The sequence below is a fragment of the Gossypium raimondii genome, chromosome 5, assembly GCF_025698545.1.
Source record: "Gossypium raimondii isolate GPD5lz chromosome 5, ASM2569854v1, whole genome shotgun sequence".
In the NCBI taxonomy this organism is placed as follows: domain Eukaryota; kingdom Viridiplantae; phylum Streptophyta; class Magnoliopsida; order Malvales; family Malvaceae; genus Gossypium; species Gossypium raimondii.
Genome location: NC_068569.1, coordinates 6,024,103 through 6,050,908, shown reverse-complemented (window position 1 = coordinate 6,050,908; position 26,806 = coordinate 6,024,103). Strand labels below are relative to the sequence as shown.

Here is a 26,806-nt window from a genome sequence, read left to right as displayed (position 1 = left end):
CACTAAACAACAACAACTATTGATATTTTAAAATTGATATAAATATAAAATTGTAACGTGATTAAATAAATAACTGTAAATACGAATGCAGTCATGCACCACATTTGCTCCTTTTTGAAAGCCCTTAATAATTAAATTATAGTTTTGTTTTATTTGAAAAAAGAAGAAGATAAATAGTACGAATTTTATTAAAACATTTATTTTGTCTTTATTTTACATTATTTTTATTTTATACTCTAATAATCATAATATAAAACATTTATTTAAAATAATAAACTAATATATTTTAAGTTTATTTTAATTAAAAATTCCAAGTGAATTGAATTGAAAATTATCAACTTAAAATACTTAACTATTTGTTTCAAATTTCTCTTATAATATATAATACGAGCGTGTTTAATAAACTAAAAATTAAGTGTTGAAAAATTAAGGATTGAATTTTATAATTACTAAATTTATATTGTAAAATTGTTTGATATAATAGTAAAAATTAAGCATTGAGTATAATTGTTTTATTTGATAATAGTAAATCTATTTTGAAAATTCATTATTTCATAATTTTAGTCTTGTTAATATGATGTTATTTATTTAAGTTTTACAAAATAGGGAGCAAAGTGCAATTCAAACTTTACTAATTTAAAAATTTAAAAATTTTAATAAGTTTAAATAAAAAATTTTCCATTTTAAGAGAGGCTCGAGTCTGGCCTGTGCTGGCTACGTCCTTGCTGATAGAGTAATTATTACGTATAATAATATTTTTATTTAGCATATTAAAAATCATAAATGAAGTAATCAAATGTTTTGATAGAACATTTAATAAAAAAGATATTTGTATAAATGATATATCGATTAAATTTAAGAAATGTGGATAAAAAATTCCTAATAACATCATCCATAAATTTTAGATGTGCTTTAATTGACACTTATTATCAACATCATCAACTTTTGGCGTCTATATAATTATATATGATCGCTGATGCTTCGTATTGGCCACTTCTTTCATATACGTATAATCTTCATGACTTTGTCAAAAAAAAAATAAAAATGAATAATAACAAAGAGGAAAAAGGACAAATTAAGCAAAGCAAAAATAAAAAAAAAGGGTCCCAAAATCCAGACGTGACACCTTAAGTTGTTTCCACATACATTATTCTTCATTATTTGTTTATTTAGTATTTATTTTTAAAAAAATATGTGAATATAAAGCTTAAAGATATTCTTTATAAAAACGATAATTTAAAAAATAATAATAAGATGATGGATGGATAGAATCTCTATCACTTAGGGTTTATGAGAAGGATGAGTTTATGGCCGCCCAATCGTGTTGGCCTATGAAAGTGATTCCTCCGCTTCTTTTTAAGCCATTTTCACCCCCACCCCAACCCAATCACACGGATTTAGTACGATAGTGGATATATTTATCATCTCTTTTTTCTTTCTTTCTTTTTTATAAATAATAATATGTTTAATAAAAATTCATATTTTTAATGGTGGAATTTATTAATTCATTTTATGAATAGGATATACAGGTCGGAAAAAAGAAATAAATAACAAACACTAGTCACTAATGATTAGCTCCATCAACACGGTAAAGACTTCAGCCTCAACACTAATAGAACATTATGACATGTTGACAACTGACATTGTCACAACTCAAACGTGACATATTTAGAGTGATTGTAAGCACTTAACATAATAAGAAAATTAGCCCTAGATGGTCTCAAGCGGCGGGCAAAATTGACAACATAACCGAGCATCCACCAATTTGTAGAGGATGATGACAAAACCGTCCCTAAAATCACTTCCAAAAGTAAAACTGCATGTATAAATAAAAGTAAGAAACTTGTACTAACCAAGACAAAAACTTTCAAAAGTAAAAACTTATTAAGCAAAGAAAAAAAACATATAACACTTAAAGATGACATGGGTCCAAAGTGACTCGCAAAATTATTTATTACTTTGAAATACTCTTAAAATAGAAACAAAAACAGATTAAGAAGCTGTTGAAGAGCCACCATTCAAGTATCTATGATCAACCCACTTTTCAAGAGATATTGTTGTGATCAATGGAGGTTTAATGATGACAAACACATCATCTGTTCATTACAACTTGTGAAAACAGTGAAAATTCTCATATAACAAATTTGCAAATTGAAAAGATGAAGTGAGTAAGGAAAACAAAAAAGTGAGAGTTGGTGGGAGGAGAAAAAGGCGGGTGGTAATCAATTTATAGGCTACACCGCTGGACAAATTTAGGAAAAACAATGAAGAAGAAACAAATGACTTGAAAAAAAAATCTTTAAAAAATTAATACAATTAATTAAAAATTTATATTTAATGCAATGATAATTCATACGCAATTATTATCATTTTTAATAATGGTAAGTAAATTTATTTTAAAAAAAATTAAATGATATATTATGTTCTGATTGTATATGTACATGGTGCATAAAATATTCAACCATATAATAAATATTATCTTTCAATATTGTGTTGTTACATTTCCGAAACCAGTAAAAGAAAGGGGCTTTGGGTGTATATCAATGTTTCATAGAAAATGGTGATCTAATTTCATGTATTGAATATTTGGACTGCTTGAAAATTTTGAGTTTTGTGAAACAATTAAACCATCCAACTGTTTGGCATTTTGAAAGAAGTAGCCACATATGAATTATTCTGACATGTATTGAGCCTTGAAGTAAGTAAATAAAAAGGAGAGAGGTTCATGATCTGGAAAACACAGCTATCAAGCCCAGGATTAATGGTGTCCAGCTCTCCTTCCATTGTATTCTTGCTCCATTTTTTGTCACTATTTGCCTTCCAATTTCTGCCACGTTCAGCGGAAGAAAGGCATCGATACCAATACGCTATTGCGTTTCTTTACTCTAGGATTGACACTTCAATGTGACAATCTCATTTCACAGTATATGTGATCACTGCTAATTCAATACAATTTACCGTTACATTTTATGTTATGTTACTGAGTTAAAATACGTAGTTTCTGTACTTATTTGTTTCTTTGAGAATTATAAGGATTTATATTCGATTTAAACAAAAATATATCATAGTTTCCCAGAAATCCCGTCGAATCAATGGAGTTGATTTTACTAGTATTAATTATATAAATATTCACTGGTAGATATTTTCAGAGGATGAAGGGTCAATTAATTGGGCAAAAATCTAAGCAGACTACTTGTGTAGTTGTGTGAGCATGAGTGCTTGTTTTTTCTGTATACCGGATCTTAACATAAAATTCTATAAATGGAATAATGCCATTAATATTTTGTTTAAGCGTAATGAGTAATGATCGGCTCTGCTTTATTTTATTTTAAATTTCTTTAAATCACAAACTTTTCTGAGCCCAAAGGAAGAGTCACTTCAATTTTCATGGTGGCGTAAGGCCGGTCCCATTGGACACGATTCCAAAGGCTTTTTGCCTTCCTATAAATACCCCTCACAATTCCCCTCCTCTCATTTCCATCAAACCACCCCTCACCCATTTCCTTCTGTGTAGACCACGGTTGAACGCTGTTGCTGTTGTTTGATCTCTTCACAAAGGTAGTTACTTATCTAAATTCTAGCTATCTTCTAAGTTTTGGTTATAGAATATTTCTCTCATTTTTTTTCTAATATATGCAGATACAATTTTAGTACAATTAATCTGCCTAGTACGATGATGTCTGGTCCACTTAGCAAGAGCATAGGCTTATCTTCAGCTTTGAACATCACTGAAGAAGCAACTACTGTCACTAAGAAGCAAGGCATAGTATCAATTCTTGGATCGGATACCGATCAGAGACCAACCAAAGGTTCTTCACTTAGAAGAACTTTATCAGCTGATATGTCTTCCAAGAAATGGCTCACTCAACTGAGCAATATTGCATCTTCCGATGAACTCCCTGTTTCCATTGCAGACTCATCCTCAGAGGAAGCAGAAGAAGAGGATTATCAAGAAAAGAAGGCACTCGAAAAGCCTGCCCAGTTCGATATATGGACCTCAATCATTTCAAGCAAACCTCAAGACGACTCCAAATCGCTTCCCCCGCCTTACATTCACCCTCTTGTAAAAAGATCGGGGAGCTGTTTAAGCGAGAAAAGCCTCGAAATATGCACTGAGAGCCTTGGTTCCGAGACTGGCTCCGATGGGTTTTCTTCCTATCCTCCGTCGGAAACCGGTGACGTGGACGAAGATCGTAAAGAGGAAGATCAACGACTCCGACAGCAAAAACTCGCTTCTTACGATGATGAAGATGATCAGCCAAGGATTCTGAAATATAACAATGATGTGGTTGCCAAGAAAGCGCCACACCATGGATCATTTCCTCCACCAATCCCTTCCCTTTCTCGCAAAGATGGAGCATCAGTTCGCATGGAGACTCATCGTGATAATGGCAGGTTGGTTCTTGAAGCTGTTTCAGTGCCTTCGAAGAAAAACTTCCTCGCTCAACGCCAAGATGGTCGCCTAGTCCTCACTCTTGCCATGAATGAAGTGATGATGATCGAAGAAGCAGAGGAAGTGGAAGAGTTTGAAAGCTTTGGAGATGAAGAGAAAGGAACTGATCAAATGGACATCATCGATGAAGAAGAAGAAGGAGATCGAGGTTGCGAGATGGAGAAGGCTAATAAACTTTCGAGCGGAGCAATGAATGTCCATAGGTTAGCTGTAATGATGAACAAGCCCATATGGTTAGCAAACAGGAACCCGACATGGCCTGAAACTTTTGATGAAATAGTTAAATTTGGAGAAGAAGAAGAGGAGAAAGTTGAGCCAAGCACTCCGCCGCCACTACAGTCACCGTCACCGCGGCCTCGAATGGCTAGGCTGATACCATCACCACCGCCACCACCATCATCATCAACAACAACAGCGGCGTCATTCAATTCATATGAGTACTATTGGAATCGACCCAATCAACCCATGTCGCCAAAGGCAGCCATCCTTGCGCCACTAGCACTCAATGACAATAGCGACAGCCATCTTATTCTCTCCCAGAATCAAACAGCTAAGGATCAACAACAATTGCTGGTTTTGAGGGGCAACAATGGTGATTACTTTGTTCCTTTGCTAAAAGGATGCAGAGAAACAAGGTCTCTTCTACTCTGGGATACCTATTGCATTGCCACCTCCTGATGCCAATCATCAAAATACCATCCCCAAAAACATCAAATTCCTTGAAATTTGTGCTTATATTTATTGTCATTGCTTACTATTATTAACCTATCTGTTTTTTTTTTTCTCTCCTTCCTAGTTTTTCCACTTTCACTCCTTGAGGGTGATTGTGATTGTGTAGTCAAATTTCCAATAAAAAATCAAGAAAAGGGAAAGAGAAAATGATGAAATATTGTTATATAATTTGTATTTATTTACTTATTTTATAACTTTTGCACGATAACTTTAAATAAAATTAGAATTTGTAAACATTTCTTTAGGGTTAAAATTTCAGCAATAGATTATTTATAAAAGATCATGTTTCTTAATCCACATAATATGATCATAAGACCAATTAAAATTAAATAAAATTTACTAATAATCAATTTATAAAAAAACTAATTAAAATTTTACATGCACAACAACAATCAATTTATTTAAATGTCAGTCAAATTGGAAAAACATATAAAATTACTTACATTTATACTCGTCATTGATATACTAAAAGTAAATTTGTACGGTTTTCTTTGTCTTTTTTTATAAAAATAAAACTAAAACACTGAGTAAATCATCTAATTTTAAGTTGTACGATCTAGTAGTATGTATGCCTATCTGAGTTTAGGATATATAGTTATTTATAAATTGTTTTGATTTAATAAAATAAATAAAATATTTAAATATGTTTTAATCATCAATTCAGCAAACCCATATACATGAGCTTGTTGAGTTTGATGGATATTTTTACTTCAACAATTTATTACATATTTGGTAGCACTAATTTAATTGTTTAAAACTTTATTTTTGTGGGTATCAAAACATGGACAATCAACTGAAAGAAGCCCTTTCATTTGTATTTAATTTCCATAATAAACTTTAATAATATTAAATTGATAAATTGTTTTTTAAACTTGATCAAAATTCTTATCCATACAGTTTCAAATCGTGTGATCTCTATTCTCTATCCTAATATTGTTTAAAAAGATACCAATTAATCTTTATTCTAGTTAAGACCAAGTTTATAAGAATAATTTTCATTGTAATTATTGAATAATTTATCACATCTGTATTTGTATTGAATGAATTGTGAAGCTTTAGCACGTCGGTAAAAATAAAATTCTAGATATTTGAGTACTGAGTTTCAAGTTCTACGTGTTGTTCGGATTACCGTTCTTAATCCGTTTGTACTTTATACTGGTTTGATTCTATTTTGTAACAAGTTGGGCATGCACTTATCCTATGATTGCATTACATTCATACTTGTAAAGTCTAAAAAAAAAGTCATTAACTGCGTTCTGCATGTTATGTCATATATATTTATATATTCTATATTAATTGTATGATGTAAATAATAATAATTATTATTTATATAATTCCTAAATTACATATAACTCAAAAATTTAAATCGAAAAATAATGTATGTTTCGTTGTTACAATAATTCAATCGATATAATTATAATTATTAAATCAAATATAATATGTATTATAGATGCCATATTGGAGATATATTCTATTATATTTAATTCATGGAGAAGGTGGAGTCGAAATTTTAAGAAAATTTGGGTTGAATTAGACGTGCAGGATAGATAACCCAATCTTTGGACATATTATATCACCAACCTGATCTGGTAGCCCAGTCAATGGACTCTTGAACCGACTTGGATCCATGGCCCGAAGTGAGAGATAGACTAGAACCAACAAGTCGGCCCGATTCCGTGCTATTGCTTCTTCTTCGCCTCTGGAACGCGAAGGCAGAAGAAGGCAGGCCTGCGAAAATAGCCGTCGAATAGAGAATCAATCTGTGGAAAATACACAAAGAAACAAGAAATCAGCGATGGGAGAGAGCAACAGCAGCGTTGATGAGGATTTGCTTCTCAAAGAATTCTTCGCTGAAGTCAGCGAAGTCGAAAGAGACAACGAAGTCGTCAGGTTTTCTATCTTCTTTATTCTTCTTTCCTTTGATTTTAATAATTTATCCTTTTTTTTCTCCCGTTAATTTGTTCTTATGCATGGGATTGTGGCTTTTCTTTTTTTGTTTAGTTATTTTAGTTTTATTGGAGTCTCAGCTATTAGGGTTCATTCTGTTATATATGCATCAAATATGAATTCGGTGAAGGTTTTCAATTTTTTTATATAATTTCTACTGTTGCTTTCTTTCTGTAAAATTTGAGCTCAAATAACGTACTTCACCATTCGATGAATTGGGTAGCTTTTTAAGTTTGATTTTTATAGCTGTAACAATTTGATTAGTTAAGAAATATTTGTGTAAAACTTGTAGCTCAATTATTCGTTTAATTTTATGGGTATTCTTCGTAGCTGTTTATTAATTCTAGATTACATTTTTCTTTTTGCTGTTTTGTATGAGAACTTGATATTGATAAATGTCTTCAAGATCATAGTCATGCAAGTAATATCTAAGATGGTGAAACCCCTAAATACAATGATATTCTATAAGAGTGCATTGGTGCATTCAGTACGAGTATAACCGGTCTACTATTAGCATAAGCGCAAGAGCATCAAGCTGTAGGGAATTTGGACGCACTTACAATAATTTAAGCTGTCTAGTAACATGAAATTGGGGCACTTTGACATAAGTTTAGATGTTTAGTGTTTTAGTCAAATGTAAAGCACTAATTTTCTTCTAATCCCCTTGTACCTTTGGTGTGATAACCAGAGATGCGATAGATACATCATTCTTTCCTTCCATATACATATAGGCATGCAAGTTGAATATATGCCAGAGCCGAGCTGCTTTCAGTTTTGCCAAGGCTTGTTGCTATGTTTGAAGGGTCATTTCCCGTATCCAGACCCAGTTTGAGGTGTCAGATATGTGGCCAAAATGGATCTTTTTGGGAAAAAAAGAAAAAATAAGATAGAGTTGTAGCAATATAGCTGCTCCCTCTGACCCTCTCCCTCTTTCTGAATTAGTGATCTTTGATTTAGCTTTTGCTTCAAATATAGTGATTGATTTGGATCATTGAGGCAACTGCTATAACTTTTTGTCTGTTATGCATAGATGGATGCTTGGTTATATTCATTGCTTCCCCAGAATTTGGGAAGTTCTTGTATTAATGATTTACATTTTTACTTAATGACTTTATTGTTTGACATTATTTGGATGCCTTTTTTATTTGAAAGAACTATCTTAATCCATGAGAGATGCTATTTTTTCTGATCCTTTTTCCAATACCAAAGTGGTGTTAGTGTACATGAGAAAGCTACCTGGCCATCAATTATTAATTTATCCTTGTTATGCTTTTCCTTTTGTTTTATGTTGTGCTCCGACTAATTTGCTTTGCTTCTAGCAAACAGTGACGTTTCTGTTCATTGTTGATGAGCTATTTTCTTCATAATGTCTTGATTAACTTTTGGCACATTTAAATGCTCTCTGGAAATTGTAGGATCCTTTCATGCTTCAAGTTAAATCCGTTTGAGTTTTTGAAGCTGCCATTTGATTCATCACTAGATGATGTCAAAAAACAGTATCGTAAGGTGATCTTCTTCCATGGCCATTTCCTCAGCTGTTGGTGATTCTTTAACTTGGATAGTTATTGATATATTTCATGCTAAATGTATGTAGTTATCATTAATGGTCCACCCTGATAAATGCAAGCATCCACAAGCAAAAGAGGCTTTTGGAGGTTAGTAGATAATGTTTTTCTCACATCTGGAAAGGCTTCCTTGTTAGGTTAACTTTAAATAGAACATTATCAGATTAATTAAATTTGATTATTGTTGCTGTTGTTGTTGTCTATTCCTTATTAGGTTAGTAGATAATGTTTTTCTCACATCTGGAAAGGCTTCCTTATTAGGTTAACTTTAAATAGAACATTATCAGATTAATTAAATTTTACTATTGTTGCTGTTGTTGTTGTCTATTCCTTGTGCTGATTAAATATCTAATGTTTTCTGACTGCATCTGCTCTTTTGATGGTCCCTCAACTATAAGAACCTATAATGATAAGCAGCATCAAATGTGCAAGTCATCTTGATGAATTTTAAATTGGTTGAGTTATTGCGCCTTGAGCTAGGCACCGACTATTATGTTGTTTGTTTACAATGATATGAAATTTAGGATGAATGATTGATGGAAGAAGGAAAACAATGATGATGTGTGTTTGTGTTGAATATGAAAAAGAACAGCATAAAACTAGATAAAGAATTGAGAAGATTCAGAATTCTTCTCTCTATTTTAGCTCTGTAGTCCTACTTTCCATCTAATTTTATCACCATATTCATTTGCAAAAAGTTGAATCCATTTCAGCCCTAATAACACCAGATGTCAGCATTTAATAACACTAGAATTGCAACTTAGTTGCAGTAAGATTAATAATGCCTTTGCACCACTACTTTCACATAAAATGTTAGGATGTAATGCCCTGCTTCTACATACTTATATTTCTTGTCTGTTTATCCATGGCGTGAGTGGAGAAATATTAAGGATAAGTTGTTTTCATCATTCTGTGATGCATCTGTATTTATTTTACAATTACTGGAAATGTTTATGTTAGATTGTCTTAACTACACTGGGTTTTTTACTTGTGAGCAGCACTAGCAAAAGCCCAACAACAATTGCTTGATCAACAAGAAAGGGATTATATTCTTAGCCAAGTTACTGCTGCAAAAGGTAATGCATAAATTTTATTAACTTTCTGAGGAGGCCTTATCTATTTGCATAGCATTGTTACTTGAAATTTTATTCAAAAATCAGAAACTTTTGTTTGGAATCTTATTCCCAATGGCATGTAGTTTTCACTTTTCTTTAGTTGACTTCTCTGTTTTTGTTATGTTCAGTTCGTTCGATGAATAACTAGTAAACTTGTCAGTTTATAGATCAGTATGATTATAATTGGCGATGTGCTATCATAATGTGCGTCTGTTTGATTTGATCTTTTTAAATTGAGCTTTGTCTCTTTTTCTTTTTTCCTCTCTTGCATGAATAAACAAAATAAATCTAAAACCTTCGGTAACTGAAATAAGTTCTCATGTTTCATTTGGTGCAATGTGCAGAAGAACTTAGAGCTAAGAGGAAGAAGCAGTTAAAGAAAGACACAGCTTCCAAACTAAAGTCATTAGTTGACGAGGTATGTCCTTAATATATTTTCCTTATAAGTTTCACATAGACCGATTTGGTGTAATTAGAGTTTTAGCTTTCATGCTTAGAGGAAGTAATGGAGGCTCAATTTTCTGTCAATATGCAGCCTTGATTGAATATCTGTTTTTGTATGCTTTAAAATAATATTTGTGATAAACATTCTTGTTGCTTTTCTATGTCTGATATTACCTTCCTATGAAATTTGATGTTTAATGCTGACCTGTCCCATCCAATTCCTCTAGATTTTTATGGCAAGAGACTAAGCTAGTCTGTTTATTTGCAGGGAAAATCTGAACTAGAATATGAACAATCAGGGGAGTTCCAGCAGGAGTTGAAATTGAAGGTTAAAGAGTTATTGACCGAGCAGGAATGGCGGCGGAGAAAAATGGCAATGAGGGTATGTTGGGTTCTGTTAATATCCTTTGCATTCTTTAGTTGTTCTTGCTCAGGCTTTACTATTACTATGATGAGTTAAATCATCTGTTCTTATTTCATCTTCAGATATCTGAAGAAGAAGGTCGACTAAAGAAGGATGAAGAAGAGCAAAAGGAGATGTGGAAACGGAAGCGTGAACATGAGGAGCAGTGGGAAGGAACAAGGGAACAGCGAGTATGTTTTCTCCGGCTTTATTTTTATAAGTTGACTACCTTAGCTGATGACTTTACACTTACGGTTCTTGGATAGTTGAACAGCTTTTGTGATATGATATCTTGCAGTCCAGTCTTTTAAATTATGGGTTTTTTCATGTATTGGTCAGGTTTCAAGTTGGAGGGATTTTATGAAGTCAGGGAAAAAGGTAAAGGTTATATAATATTGGTGAAGTCAGGGATTTTGTGGAGTCATTGCTAATTTAAAAAAGGAAAAAGATTGATGGGTTTGTATGTATGTTTACAGTCGAAGAAAGGAGAACTTCGTCCCCCGAAACTGAAGACAGAGGATCCCAACAAATCGTATGTTCAGAGGCCCGTAAAGCGGGGTTAATTGCTGCCTACTGCTACTTAACTTCCCTTTCTCTCTATTATTAGTTTACAATGTAGCTTTCAACCAACCTACTCAGTGTTATTCCAATATTTGATATGTATTCGTATCACCCTCTTTCAATGAACCCCTCTGAATTTACCTGTTTCGTGTTTTGTAGTATCTTTTCAAGTATATGCAATATATAGTTCATTTTCAGGTTTCATAACATATGATATGTATTTTAGGACTAGTATACTATTTTGTTTTTCATACCTCAAATAAAATAATTAAGGATGAGGCGTGTTTAAAAGATTTATATACATCCCACCTATATTTATTGTTAAATTAATTTTAAAAACATTTTTTATATAAAATGTTTTTTCACTCACGTGTAACATGATATACATTTTTCTTAATATATGATATAACACAATCTCATTGTATGTATTTCTACATGTTGTGGCATTTTTGTTTCTGAATGATATGGGGAAATAATATAAACTGATCGCAAGATAAAAATGGTACTCGTCGGTGGTGTGGATCCATACAGATCGATATGAGTATGGTTGATGTGACGTATTGACGTTATTTTGTGATGGGTGACAATATGGTGCGACGTTATTAATAATTACTACCATTATTATAAAAAGCAAAAATGAAGGATGTTTTCATTTCCTCCCCTTATATTTGTGTTTAATTTACGTACTTTAAAATGTCAACAAGATCTTAAAAATGGAAATAAATTATAAAATACTTATTTGAAGATTATACTTTCAAAATTAACATGAAACAAGTCAAATTCTTATTTCGATCGGAATGTTTTAAAAGAATTTTATAAAATACTCCTTGTCAGGATTTAAACTTCACTGATATAATTTCACTTGTAACTTAATTATATAGCAGCAATTTCAATCAAATGGGTACTTCATAAAATTAACAATATATTACATTAGTTATTATTTGTAATAAAAAAAAATAGAATCAAACACTTGAACTGTGGTTGACATAACCTAAAATCAGATCAGAACAAGGATGTAAATGTAAACTAAAATAATTGCATAAAAATAGCAGCAACCAAAAGCTAACCCCACCAAAAATAAAAATAAAAAACGACGATCACACCTTCCTAAACTTTCTCGTGTTGTTTACTATGGTTTCTTTTATCTTCACACAAAAAACATTACACCATTGTACACAGACATAGTATGAAAATTACACCAAGCTATGCCCTCTATATGATACACATATATTTATTATATTTATCTCTCATCATCATCACATTAATGGACCTCAAAGGAGGACCGAAAAATATTTAATCCTAAAATGATGAATATACATATATAAATATATAAACTAAATGTGAATATTACTACCAACCCATTTGAAGAATCCACCCAATTGCCAACTTTCCACCTGCCTGTGGCTCAATTTACAGAAGAAGCCCGAACTGCAACTTTCAGCACATTACGAAAAGCTAAGCACATTACGAAAAGCTAACTTACACCGTATGCAATCTGGTTCCGGAACTTGGTATCATTTTCATGATCTCAATGCCTATAGTCTGCTGAAAACCGCGAAAAACCAAAATCTTGTAAACCCTTCTAACTTCTAATGGGAGAGATTACAAGTTAGGAAAATGCCTGTATATGGCAGCATGCTCTATCCAGAAAACCAGAATCCCCATGTGGTATAGCATGAGCCTGAATGAGTATGTATATAGAAACAATTGGAAGGATCTACTATATCCAAGCAAGAGAGCCTCGATCATTTGCTACTTGAGGACGACCTCTAGTTGGTGTTGGAGGTCTGTTAGCATTCAGCTCCTGATCCCATAAACACAAAAATTAACATCATTAAAGCAGTCCATGTAGTACAAGTAAAAATCATGCAGAGATAGCAGAAGTTCAATTACTGCTAACAAAGAGAAAGAGGAAGCACCTGCATCCATGTATCTTCTATATGACGTTCTGGGGATGCTTCTGGTGATGACATTGCTGGGGGTAAAGGATGAATGAGTTTAGGAACTACCACAAGATCTCTACCCAAAACTAAGATTGCACCAGCATTATTAGCAGTACCTACAAAGACAAGCATGATGCAAAATTTAAAGGCTAAATTGTTTGTGGACCTGATAGACAAAAGGTATGTAAATTAAAACATGAGTCAGGGACACACCACAATAATTGGTAGCAGAGAAAAGGGTAATTAAGTGTCCCTGGGCAAACCGCTCGAAACCATCCATAACACACTCATGAGCACGAACAATCAACTGGAGATCATTGTTATTGCAGAATTCCATAACACGATCAGGCTGCATTAGGAAAAACCATTTACAAAACATTAGCAAAATTGGCACTTGAGATATCAACAAAGACTGTTTTACTTAGATATAGACATGCAAAAGCAAGGAGGAAAAGGAACACAGAAGCAATTTAAACAAGAATCCCAAGTCAAAAGCATTTAACTTTCAAGGGTTTTAAGGGTAGCACCATTCCATCTAAAGCTGTTGAAGGGAGAGAGATACAATTTTACGGGTAGAATAAGGAGATCAACCAGCCAGCGACAATCAAATTGCCCATCTAAGTACTTCTCAAATATTCAAATCAATGCAACATGTAGCTATAAAGGACTTGAACTGCTGTAGTTTTAAAGTAGCATGCTCACCCCAAAAGTAACCAACCCTGGACCTCTAGCATTTGGTCGCAACCCTTCTACACTATCATTTTCTGTTGGATCAGACCTGGAGTAAGAAAATGGATGTAGAATGCATCAGCAAATTAAAGCAATGAATACCATATATTTCATGACCAAAACAAACAATAACATGCTCTAACCATAATAAATCCATGAGAACAATCGAGCCTGCTTCCATTGTAATTGGGCGCTGTAAATTCTCAATCTGTTCCACATGATTTATAGACCGACCAATGCCACCATGCATACAAATGATTTTCTTTTCAATTAGAGCTGCCAAAGGAAGCCAATTGAATAAACGGTTTATGCGGTGCCACACCCATATTCCATCTCTCTCACCCTGTTACACAAGCCATCAGATTTGCAACTTAAATGTTATTATACAAAGCATGACCAACATTTTTCTAATGCATGAAACAATACCATGCGCTCAATACACTCAATCCGGAAGCCAAAAAGTGCATTGATATCCGCAGCTTCATGATTCCCTCGAATTAAATGTACATTATTGGGATACTCAACCTGCAACATTAACATAATTATATGAAAATCATGGTTTGTCTCAACTTCAATAGGAAGTAAAAGTGAGCATGAGAAGATAGTAAAAGTACCGAACTTCTATAATTACCTTCAATGCAAGCAGAAGAGTAATGGTCTCCAAGCTGTGTTGGCCCCGGTCCACATAATCCCCTAAGAAGAGATAATCGATATACCTGATAGTAATTTACACAAAATTAGTATCAAATAAATAAAATGTAAGATTTAAGATACAATACAGGGCATGCAGATTATACACGAGAGGAGAATAGTATTTATAGATATTAAGAGGTCAGTTGAAACCCTTAGTATGCTGAAAAATCACTCTGATAAAGTGCCCTCAGAAAACAAGATATTTTGACCAAACACTTACGCAATGTCCCCAGCTGTTGAAGGTGCACCATATTCATCGAAAAGACGCATAAGATCCCCAAATTGACCATGTAGATCACCAAAAATCTTAATAGGAGCTTTCAGCTGTAGAACAGTTGGTTCAACAGTAAATATTCGTTCAGCACTTTCACAGAGATCTGCTATTTCGTTGCAGTCTAAGAAAAACTGTCGACAAACTGGTGGTTTCCAACCACGAGGCTTCAGAAGATGTGCAATGACCTGGGAAAGTGAAATATAAACCATTATAGTAGAACAAATGGATCTCTTAAAGATGCTTGAGTGAAGCATTTGAAATATCTAATAGGAGCATAACTAAATTGAATTCTTAAGAGTAACTTCTATCAGCTGTAACACTCACTAGTATCTCAGGGACCAATTGTAAATGACAACTGAGGTTCATCGTACAAGAATTAATTACATTATAAAACTGGCATATTGAAGAAAAAATTGGATTTTTATGTCCTGTAATCCAATTATAGTAAGAGAAATCTCAAGGATGAATTCCGTCCAAGCAACATAGAACTAATAACAGAAGAAATTTATCAGAAAATCAACAATAACATGTTAATGTGCATTGCTATAGATTGCAAGGCAAAGAGAAGATTTATAATGCATTGAGAGTATGGTGATGAAATCTGGCCTTCAAATAATAATATGCAAAATAATCTGTAGCTTTTCGAATGTTTTTTTTTCACTGCTATGAGATGTATTCAGCTGGAAAATCCAAAAATATATAGCCACTCAAGCTTTTTACTCTTTGCCCCTCTCCATGTTGCATCAAGGGAAGTAACCACCTCAGGAATAATACAGAACATTTAGGCTCAGCTTGGCATGAAGGATAAGGAGTGAGGATTTTAACGGTCAAGCTATAAAGTAGGAAGCTGTTATGAATCTTGCCATATTTCCTATCCTCACTCCTTTATAGATTAAAAATTTTACATCCTCACTCCTTCCATCCTTCATACCAAGCAAAGCCTTATGGAGGATAATTGTTCTCCCTAGGATAAAAAGATGGGAGAAACCTGTCATCTTCACTTGAAAGTTTAAAAAAAAAAAACAACTCTATTTGAAAGTTAAAAAGATACTCTCATCCTAAATTTATTAAGTACCACGTCTATAAAAATAAAAAAGATTCACCTTAAGAAACCTCAAAGACTAAAACTATAATCAATCACATTGCAATAAAGATAAATGCTATAACAATATCTTACTCCATGAAGTAAACCGTTCATATAGAGAGAAATCATTCTTAAGGGTTAGTCTTTGAAGTTTTGGGCAACAGCCTTGCAGATCCTGGTATTACTATTCAAATCTTTCACTTGGAGACACATTCAACAATTACCCCCAAAATGCGAAGGTGCTATGCACACACACCAAATTAAATAAAACAAAGGCTATTAATTAGTACCTTTTTGGGGACACTATTGATTGACATCTGTCTATCTAATAGTTTCCTAGCTGCAGTTGCATTCTCAGGAGTCCCATAGCTAACCCGTCTGCCCTCATTTTCAAATTGGTCAATAGAAAGCTGTCTGACCATCCCCCCTAAAGCTCCACCAGTCTCTGCAGCTATAACAACCTGTTGGCATAAAGAAAACATCAGACAAAGTCATGGGTAAGAAACAATGCCAATAGTCTGATACGGACAGCTCTATGGTGAAGCCGAACTCCAGCAGGTGCAACACTATTTGATCCAGTAGAATCTGGCATCTTAATCAAGGTAGACATATGTTTTCCACTAGGTGTAGCCTCAGCCCCTCGATCCCTATCAGGAAGTTCAACTTCTCCATTAACTTGTCGCGCCTTGGCCGCGGCAAGTGTGGCACTTATAGCCTCAGCTTCAGCAGCTGATGCCTCAACCAAATAGTCAACACCTTTGTTCATTCTCCTGCAAGACATACCACATTATATAGCTCCTTGAATTAAACGAGGAGGCTTAACCATTCAAGAGCCAAGTAACAACAATAAGCATACAGTGGTAGCTTACCGGGATCCTTGAAGCATGACATTCTCAGTGCTTATGTCAGCATACATATCCCCATTTACAGGGGGAGCAACAGGATTTCCAAGCACAACTGATCCATCAGGTACTGCTTCAGCCATTGTTTGCCTTGCCCTTTCATCAACAAATCCATACCTTCCGGGTAATCGTGCATTAGAAGTAGCAGTTGCCGCAGCAGCATGTGAAGCTGCTGTGGTTGTCTCAGCGGCTGCCAGGTCTTCAGCAACAAGTAGGTCATCAAGTAACACCCCTACAGCATAAATACAACATATTACCGAACTACAAAATTTATCAAATATTGATTCTCAAATGGATTTGCACTAACTAACAAAAAATAGCAGCAGCTTAAACTCTATGATAAATGAAAAGAAATTAAAATTTCCGTGAAAACAGAGATCTTAAAGAAATAAACTTCTCTAATTTTCAACCCACAAGATGAATTAAAACTTTTGTAGTCTCTCTTACGACTAAATGACAATATAAGTAAAGAGTAACATTTTCAGTTAGGACAATGCACAGAGAACAAAACAAAATCCTTCTTCACCAATTTTAGCCAACAGTGCAACTTCAACATGAAGTGGGGAAGAACCAAGGCCACAGAGCTATCCCTGGTATCAATCCTTGGTCCTTACAACCAGCTTATGAAATTACAAATTCTGCAATGTCCTTGTGTCATATTTAAATGTATAACAACAAAAGCAAGGATTAAACTTTCACAGCTCATACCAGCCCATTTAATACCATATTGCTATCCCAAGAGGGTTTTCCTAATACACCCCATCCAGTCCAAGCCATATCAAAACCAAGCTTCCTCTTCCCATTAAATGCCTTTCTTCTCCTACATGCTATCATCTATCACAGCCCAAATATAAATGACCTTTTACCTGGAAGCGAGGAACTACATAACCTAGCCATTAAACTTCCATAAAAGAGTCTGTTACTTCTATCTTAACAATCTTAAAGCACAAGGCATCAGCCAGAAAACTTGCATTTGCTAAAGAGCTAAAAGGATGAGAACTAGGAGGATCATTCAATAAAACCAATGCAATGATCAATCCTAAATAACCAGATGAGAATCTCATAATGCGTCAATTATCACATGTACAAATACTAATTGACAAATTCAACACAAAATTATGTGTAGAGAGAAACACCATTATTCCTCAAAATATATACACTGACAAGCCTTGGGGTGATATGTCATTCTAGATTAAGCATGCAATACACAACGTAAAGGCATATGCATCTAATCCGTAACTGATAACTCAATGCTGAGGCTAGAAAACAATTGGGTGCACATATTATAGAATAAAAGGATATCTTACCACCACGTAAACCACCGTAAATGAATATTAGGTCACCAACAGCTGCAGCCGCATGTCTGCAACGCCTTGTCAACTCAACTGAAGCATCTCCACCAGCGGCATCAGCACTGTATCTACCTGTCCTTGGGCTAGTAACAACAGATTTTGTATCACACCAAACTCCCGCGGCAGTATCCAACACTACAAGAAATGTGAAAAAGTTGGGAACTATTAGATGTACAAAAACAGTGTTTCCACGATAATAAATGGTTGAATGATCATTGATACAACATTATCAGTTAACATTTCCTATTCTAAAATAATAAATTAAGAAATTAAACATGTCCTGCTTTTTTGTGAAAGTTTAACAAATTTCCAGAAATAAGTTTTGAAACTTCCTAGTAAAATACCATTCAGATATCAAATGGCAATAATAATTTTAGTTTGTTGTTACAAGCAGGAAGATCTTAATGAACTTGAATATGACTTCTCACAAGATGTGGGGAGAGAGAGAGAGCAAGAGGAACCAACCAGAAAACTTCAAGAGGGTGGACAACTTTCAGATCTAAGAAAAGTTGTTCCCTAAAGTCTACACTACCATTGCATCTTTTTTCCAGCAAAATGAACAACCTACATTTGGGAAGTTTATAACAGATTTCACCTGAAAAACTACTTTTAAACCTTAAGCTTTTACAAACCCACATTTGATAGTATACCAGTAAAACGGCTAGCACAGCACATCACTAGAAGTCGAGACATTAAAAAGAACAATATCAAGTACCTGCAACGCTTGATGAGTCTTCAACCATGCGTCCGCCACCAAGTGCCCCACCAGAAACATGGAGCCTAGCGTTGACAAAGACCTAGAAACATAGTATGTTCATGTGATTCATATAACTAGAAGAATTCATAGACTGAATTATTTAAAAATGAGTGAAGGGAATAAAAGAAAAACTCACAGCAGCATGTTGGTATCTAGGTGATGGTGAAACACCAGGAGCAATTGCCCATTCCCAACGGCCATCCCTGTGTTTTGCAAGTCCATATGCACTTGCCAATGGCTGAGAAAAGAATCAAAGAGAGAAGAAACCACAGGCAAAGAACAGATTGAGCAAATCTAAGGGTAAAAAGGGATCTAAACATTTTAAAAGAACAAAAGGACAAAATTAAGACACCATTTACGTGCATCTCAGCTCAATCTTTTAAAATATCTTCATTGCTATTATTTTCAAATTCTTCAGAATTCATTAGAATGCCTCTTTCTTCCTATCAACATAGATAAAATGTATATTGAAATTAGTGCCAAAATTTATTCAGATGAATTTAAGTTTTACCCAACTAAATAAGGAAACGCTTCCCTAAAGCAATAAGAAATGCCACGATAAAACTATAGGTCATGAAATCTTATGCTATATTGTGCAGAAAACCAAAATTCAAAAACATATATACATTATGTCATACATTTACCAACTCTAGACAACAGAATGGGGACTTTGCAACTCACCACACTGTTCGCATCTCTCCCTCCACAGAGCAGAAGAAGGCCATCCGATCGTGCACTTGCAGTAGCATACCTAGTCAAATAAAAATTGTCAACAAGGAGCTAATCTACAATCACCAAATAAATCATCAAATAAATAAAAATAAAGAACAATAATCATATAGGATGCTTCACACCAATGTCTTTGAGAACATAAGCAAGACTACAAGCTTTAACAATGTTACAAAGGAGGAAGTACATATAAATACATTAATATCAATCATGTGCAACCACATCCATGATAAGATGGGCATACCAATAAATATGATATCAGAGAAGGGACATTCATTTTGGTTCATATCTTGCATATTGCACTTTCTAAGAGACCAGGAACCATAAAAATAGAACCATCTATCCTAAGATTGGCCCACAAAAACCACTTCTGTGTGTGTGTGTGAGGGGGAAAGAGAGAGAGAGGGTGTACATGCAAGGAGGTGGACCTTCCCCTTCAGGTTCCAATTTACGCCACTCATAAGGCTTGGCAGCAGTGTCCAAGGCCCATACATCTGCCAAAGGTCGTTTTCCTAGAAAAGATACACAAAAATGTTCAACAAAAAATTAATTAGAAAATCATATCGTACATGAAAATAAAATCAGAATAACAGATTATTTACCATCATTTCCACCAATTGCCATGAGATACCTTTGCCCTACCAAAGCCATCACATGGCCATAGCGTGGCCCTGGCCCAGGGCCTTGAACAACAACCCTGAAATACAATTGAAATTCATATCAAATAACCCATTGTCATGTATAAATAAGGTGCATGCACATGCAACCTTCAAGGCCCAACCTATGCCACCGTGGTCGTTGCTGTGTGAGGTCAAGAACATGAAGATCCTCAGCAGACAAACCAGCTGGGCCAATTCCACCCTGAGTCAAATTAAAAGCCTCCCATGAAGAACTACTTCTTGCAGCAGAAAGAAGTTAACCAAATAATATGTAAACAGAAAAAAGAAATACTATAAAATTCCACAGTGTGTACTAACCTGAATAACAACCATAGTTCCCACAGCAGTTGCCACATGTGCTGCCCTTGGTGTAGGTGGCTCTCCAAAGGGTGTGATTCTATGAGATAAATTATTGTACAAGTCAAGATGAATTTAGGAAAGTAAAACAGCAGTTATAAAGCCTTAGTCCTAGGCATACCTAGACCATTTATTAGTTAACACATCATAACAGTGCACATCGGCAGTAGCACCTGCTAGTCCTGCAATTTAATTGAAAAAAAACAAGTTTAAAGCATGAAATCATCCCCAACAAAGAGAAGTTTTCTTAAGAGACAGTTAAAAGGGGGAAAGAGGACAACAACAATTAGCCTTGACATACTATATGTTGCAAAGATTTGTAGAGGGCACTGAATTTAAATAAAGCTAAAGAAGGTCCTATTTATACATTATTACTTGAAATCACTCAAACATCATTGACTTTTGCACTAGATATATAAAACCAACATGAGGCATGATGTGTTGACTCTAAATAATTCATGGTGCTATCATAATGAATGCCACTATATCATGAGTATCTCAAAAGAACTAAGAGGTTTTCTATTTTTCGAGCATTAGGAGCATGAATATTTCAAAATAACAAATAATGAAATATAACAACCAGAGAATATAGGCATATTATTTTTGGAATCAAAGCAGGTTTTATTTGCAGTGTGAGTCAAAACCAAGAATATTTAAAATTTTAAGCACTCCAGAATACAAAACTGAATTCTTACCTCCATGATAAATACTGAATCGTAAATTAACACAAGATTCAATAAGGGGCTATACTTCTAGTATTCTACTACTATTTAAGATAGAAGGGGAAAAAAGTTCATTTAACATAGTAGCATTCAACAAAGAAGAACCTAAGAGAATTCATCTTTTGTTCCATAAACTAGAAGCCTTCTGCTTACCTTGGCACATCTTTACCTCATTAGAATTATTCTTTATTTAGATATAGCCCATTTACTCTTTGGAGTAGTAGTTCTTCATCAACCCAATAATATGAACCTTAATACTAATCCACAACGAAATATGAACCTCGGGAGCTAAAATTGCAGGGTTTAAAGAAGACGCATCTTAAATCCACCGAAGTGCTCACACGTACATCGATATGAATAGCCAATTTTCATTAAGGGCTTCTTACAGAAACATCAAATAAAAAAGAAAGGAAATAAAACCAACTTACTAATGCCTGCACTTCCAGCCGAGGATGGAGTCCCGGCAGAAGCAGAATTCCCTTCCAGTGCCGTGGCACCACCGAACAGAATCAACCTGGGCCCAATATAGCTCGGCGTCCCTTCTTCCCCCACAGCTGCCACAGCCGTTAGAGTATGCCCGCACCTAGGGCCAGGCCCGTCTTCTTTCTTCTCTATAATCGCATTCACCACCGAATAAGTGGGAGCGCACCTCGGCCCCGCCACTGGTGCTTGCGGCTGTCCTTGAGCAGCAGGCGCGGCTGCTGCAGCCTGTTGTTGCGCCGAAGAAGGCGGAGATCCACCAGGTCCCGGTGTCGAAGCCTGGTTCTCTACTTGTTGGTTTTGTTGTTGTGGTTGTTGCTGTTGTTCCCTCTCCATTGGTGCCGGGGATTGCATAGCTCCGTGGTGATTCTGATCGTGATCGGTCTCTGACACCATCGACGAATCCACATCCATTCCTCTAAATTTCCAATTTAATCCCTATCTTCAACAAATCGTAAATAAAGAGGCAGCTTGTCTTTCCTTTACGCTAATGCTCTTCCATTGCCGGTGTAAGCTTGAGCTTTGGCTTATACCGCTTACTTATTTACTGCGTCTTAATGGAAGAATACGTATGAAGTAGGATGCGGAAGACATGCAATTGTCAGCCGAAGATTCTTCGCCAATGGCTTTCGCTCGCGAAACAAGTCACCACGCGGGCAAGACCGCCGCCGCTTCCCTAGTAAGGCGGAAGGTCTTCACCGGATGGATTGATAAGTAGTGGTGAAAGGTGAAGATAAAGAGCTGAAACAAAAATCAAAATAAAAAGCCTTAATTGAGATAAATCAAGATCTGCTACCTAAAATGAAAGCTAATTCGACTTTTTGAAAACCCTAACTCTGATCATGAATTTATCACCTCGAAAGAAAAAAAAATCCACAACACTTTCCAGAAAAAAAGATTATATATTTACTTTTCCGGGAAAAAGAAACGAAAATTTAGGGGGAAAATTTGAAAAAAAATCAACTCCTTTTTCAGTTTTTTTTCCGTTCGAACCTTTTCTTTTTCCCTTTTATCTCCCTCTATAATCCTCGAAGCTGTCGGAAAATTAGAAAGGAAAGAAAACGGAACGGAGACAATTTCAAAGCTTTCTAACAACAACAAAACCCCCCAAAAAAAAAAAGAAAAATATCTTTAACTTGTTGTGATAAATGAAATTTAACTTGTTTAATTGCTTTTTAATTTTTACTGGGAGCAGCCGGTATACGGAAGGAGGACTTGGGCGCCGTCTTGGTCCTCTTCGAGACGTGAATAATGCGGGGAAGGGTGACCGGAAGGACGCATAATGGGGTTAAAATATTAACGGTGATTACCGGTTCCTATTTGCAAGGAGTTTTTTCCTTTTTGCCACCTATTAAGGAGGAATCCAAAATTTCACGCGCGAGATCATGTTTTGTTAATCACGCTCGACTGTGCAAGACGATACGTGGAAGTGCCATTTTCCACTCTGTAAATAGGAAATTAGGAGCATTTTTATTTTAAGGATTAGTTTGCCATTTTGTATGGTGAAAATAGAAAAAGAGAAAACAAATTTCTGTGAGAAAAAAGTGCAATGTGATTTGATTTCTTTTATACTTTTTTGAAGAACTAATATTTTAATGTTTGGTGCGAAAATGTGATATAAAAATTAAAATATTTAAAAACATATATGATATTAAAATATAGGATTACGAGGCATTAGGATGTGACTATAAATAATTACGTAATAAAATTATTTAAATTTATGTAAAATTAAATATGATTTTCATTCAAATGGTAAAGTTGAAAAAATTATAGTAATTTAGGTTGAAATCTCAATATATATAATTTTTTCTATATTTTATATTAAATGGTAAAAATATCTTTAAAATAATGTTTATTGCTTTGTTATTCTATATTTAATATAAAAAAGATAAAAATATCCTCAAAATAATATTTATTACTTTTTTGAAATTTGTTAAATTGAGACCATATGATTAGGGGTGTATTCGGTTTGGTTTAGTTCGACTTTTGGGGAAAAAAAATCAAACCATTCCATCCAGTTTTTCACTCTTGAAACTAAAACTGAAAACATATAAAATAAAAATCGATATCGATAATTGCAGTTTAGTTCAACGATTTTTACTAAATTTGGGCTTTGAAAAAAAATCAATTATCACTTTATTTTGGCCTAAAAAATCATTTATATATTTATAAAGTGAATTGAATAATTAAATTAATATCATAACCATCAATAAGACTACTTAAAAACCATTTTAAGTTTATAAGTCATTCAAAGTTGTTAAAAGGAGCGCTAACGCATAAATCATCAATATACTTGATATTTTTGTCTTTTTTATTAGTTTAATTAATTATAATTGAGTGATTACAATATGTCACATAATTAATTGAATTCATAACTATCAAACATATGTAATTGTGAAAAGCTATTTCTTTTATAAATAAAATATTATAAAGTTTAATAAACTATTTTCCTAATATAAAATTACAATGTTATAAATTTTTATGAAATATTTTCATAACTTTATCTTTTGTATAATTATATCTAGTTGTTAATAATAATAATAATAATAATAATAATAATAATAGTAGTAGTAGTAGGGTTAAATGAATTAGTCCATATAAATATTGAAATGGTGAATTTATTATTCTATTAGGACTATTGCTTTAAACATCATTTTTTTCATTCGATTTGATTTTGATAAAACAAGTTTCATGTACTAAATTGAACAATAAAAATCTGAACCGAACCAAATACATCTATTCAAAATAGTTTTCAATATTATCTGTTTCTTTGCTCAGCCCTATATTTGATGGGTGGTATCAACTCAGTCAATATCTTAAATATAGTATAGACTATAGATATATTGTTACAAAAATAAAACAATAAATATTAAATTTTAGTTTTATGTCAAAACCTCTGACAATCGTTACGATGTGATAGTTAAAAAATGAAAATGCATCGTTTTGAAATGAAAAATGAGGTGTAATGACTTGGCTATTAATTTTAACTATTTTACAATGACTTAGTTAATTCTTTTAATTATTTCATGAAAAAAAATTGGCATTTAAGCTTAACAGTTATTATGAAAATTTAGAAAACAACAATTATTTTATATAATGGTCTAGAATTATTTAGAATCTCTCTCTAATCATTAAATAGGATATTAAACAAATTTTAACACACTTAACCTTTATCTTCTTACACTAATAGTAATATTGATGTCAATTGAGATAATTCTCAATAAAAAATTTATATAAAACTATAAAAGCAATATATTTTGACCATTGACATAATTATTTTTTATGCGTTTTGCATTTCTAATTTAATAAATATATATTTAATGCTTTACTTTTATTAAGGATTTAATGCTTCACTATAAACTTATTAATTTAGCTAATTCATTATAACATTTTCCTCCTGCATCCTGTCCTCCAACATTTTAAGTATATTGAAAAATTGAATGATCCATCAAGCATAAAAGGAAGAAAAAATGTATCCTCTTATAGTTGATTGTCTTTGAACTTACTTTCAAATTAATGACCAAAAAAAGTCTTCGTTCATTGTCATGTGGAGAGATGAAAAAATCATACGGTGGAAAGTCATACAACCAAACAATGAGTTTTAGACTTTTTTTTTTTTTAGAATTTTATGAAAATTCAGAACCTTTAATTTTTTTCGCATAATTATAACTTCAAAACTAGTTTTTATAATTTATTTAAAAATTGCATTCTTAGACTCTCTTTTTTTTTACAATTTTTTATCTATCGATGTAAATTTTAAAAGTGTCAAATTGATAGTTTAACCACAACTCCATGACAAAATAGCTATTGAACCTACGAGTTAATGTGCTATAATAAATTTACTAGTAATCATTTTGTAATATTTCATAATTGAGTGATTAAAATAAAATTTTACTAATAATTGGATGATTAATGGTGTAGCTTACCAAAATATTTTTGGAGAATGGTGACTTTACGACACATATTGATGTCTTTTAGCAAGTTAACGAAAGAACGACTAAAGTGATTAATTTTGGATATTTAAGTTATTAAAATCAAATCTTTTATAATTAAATTATTAAAATATAAACAAATTAATAATTGAGTCAATCTATTTTACAAAATATTAGGTACCAGTTAATAAAGAAACATGAACTTTATTTTACAATAGTATTAAACATTGACTATTTTTGAACTTTTAGATATGACCTATAATAAGATTTAAGTCAAAATAAATTTGAATAAAATCCATAGTAAGTGAAATTTAATGACTTATGATCTCAACCAAGACCTCGACCTTATCAACCCAACCAAAGTTTTTTTTTTTTAATTTAAATATAGACAGATATAATATTCCTATAAATTGGTAATAAAGCCAAGGGGGATTTTTCAGACTTTGGGTTAAGAAAAATAAAAAGTGAGATGTAGTTTGAGGCTTTGAGCCTAACTTTTCCATAAGGCTTGTTAAGCCCATACATAATCTCAAATGGGCTGCTGATGTATGAGTTTGGCCTACTCATTTGACTTGATCAGATCAACTCGCGTGAATTAAGTACTGTATAGAGAATAAAGGAAAATATTAAAATATTTATAATGCAATTTATTAATTTATAAATTATAAAAATTTAAAATAGTTTAAGTGCGGTTATGATTAAGGAAAATAGGATGTTAACTCATGTAAATAATACACTTATGTGATCAAATGATTACTTAAACTTGGATTTACATTTAACAAATTGATGGTCATATGGATTTTTGTTTGTAGCAAGTTAATGGAATCAAATCTTAACAGTTCATTTCAAACTTCTTGCAATGGTGTATTAATGACACGATTAAATCTTTTAATATGATAGTAGGTTGAAATTCTCGTTTCTGAGTTTTTTTCTAACTACATAATAAATGCTAAACTACCACCTACATCACTTC

General features: G+C 33.3%; 3 protein-coding genes across 5 annotated transcripts; 2 read left to right on the top strand and 1 right to left on the bottom strand.

Annotated features, from left to right (window-relative positions):
• The first annotated feature begins 3,418 nt into the window (after nt 1–3,418).
• LOC105769760 (protein FAF-like, chloroplastic) lies at nt 3,419–5,353 on the top strand. Of its 2 annotated transcripts, XM_052630872.1 has the most exons (3): nt 3,419–3,558; nt 3,640–3,809; nt 3,915–5,353. In XM_052630872.1, the coding sequence occupies exons 2-3, from the start codon at nt 3,674–3,676 to the stop codon at nt 5,129–5,131; spliced, it is 1,353 nt and encodes a 450-aa protein (XP_052486832.1). In that variant the 5' UTR covers nt 3,419–3,558; nt 3,640–3,673; the 3' UTR covers nt 5,132–5,353. The 2 variants fall into 2 exon arrangements, with proteins under 2 accessions (XP_052486832.1, XP_012446067.1); XM_012590613.2 differs by having other exon boundaries at nt 3,640–5,353.
• A 1,507-nt stretch (nt 5,354–6,860) lies between these two features.
• Nucleotides 6,861–11,429, top strand: LOC105769761 (J domain-containing protein spf31). The gene is made up of 9 exons (XM_012590614.2): nt 6,861–7,075; nt 8,548–8,638; nt 8,727–8,787; nt 9,696–9,773; nt 10,157–10,230; nt 10,525–10,638; nt 10,743–10,850; nt 10,999–11,037; nt 11,136–11,429. The coding sequence occupies exons 1-9, from the start codon at nt 6,981–6,983 to the stop codon at nt 11,220–11,222; spliced, it is 747 nt and encodes a 248-aa protein (XP_012446068.1). The 5' UTR covers nt 6,861–6,980; the 3' UTR covers nt 11,223–11,429.
• Nucleotides 11,430–12,324: 895 nt separating this feature from the next.
• On the bottom strand, nt 12,325–23,050 carry LOC105769467 (serine/threonine-protein phosphatase BSL3). 2 transcript variants are annotated; one of them, XM_012590120.2, is made up of 22 exons: nt 22,895–23,050; nt 21,850–22,642; nt 20,821–20,881; nt 20,661–20,739; nt 20,465–20,544; nt 20,286–20,380; nt 20,096–20,195; nt 19,636–19,705; nt 19,091–19,192; nt 18,913–18,994; nt 18,153–18,332; nt 16,813–17,077; nt 16,473–16,713; nt 16,234–16,404; nt 14,806–15,044; nt 14,524–14,608; nt 14,319–14,417; nt 14,036–14,235; nt 13,866–13,941; nt 13,377–13,512; nt 13,140–13,279; nt 12,325–13,024 (listed from the first exon to the last, which is right to left on the bottom strand). In XM_012590120.2, exons 2-22 carry the CDS (start codon nt 22,313–22,315, stop codon nt 12,941–12,943), a joined length of 3,051 nt encoding a protein of 1,016 aa, XP_012445574.1. In that variant the 5' UTR covers nt 22,316–22,642; nt 22,895–23,050; the 3' UTR covers nt 12,325–12,940. The 2 variants fall into 2 exon arrangements, with proteins under 2 accessions (XP_012445574.1, XP_012445576.1); XM_012590122.2 differs by having other exon boundaries at nt 22,757–23,024.
• Nucleotides 23,051–26,806: the final 3,756 nt, after the last annotated feature.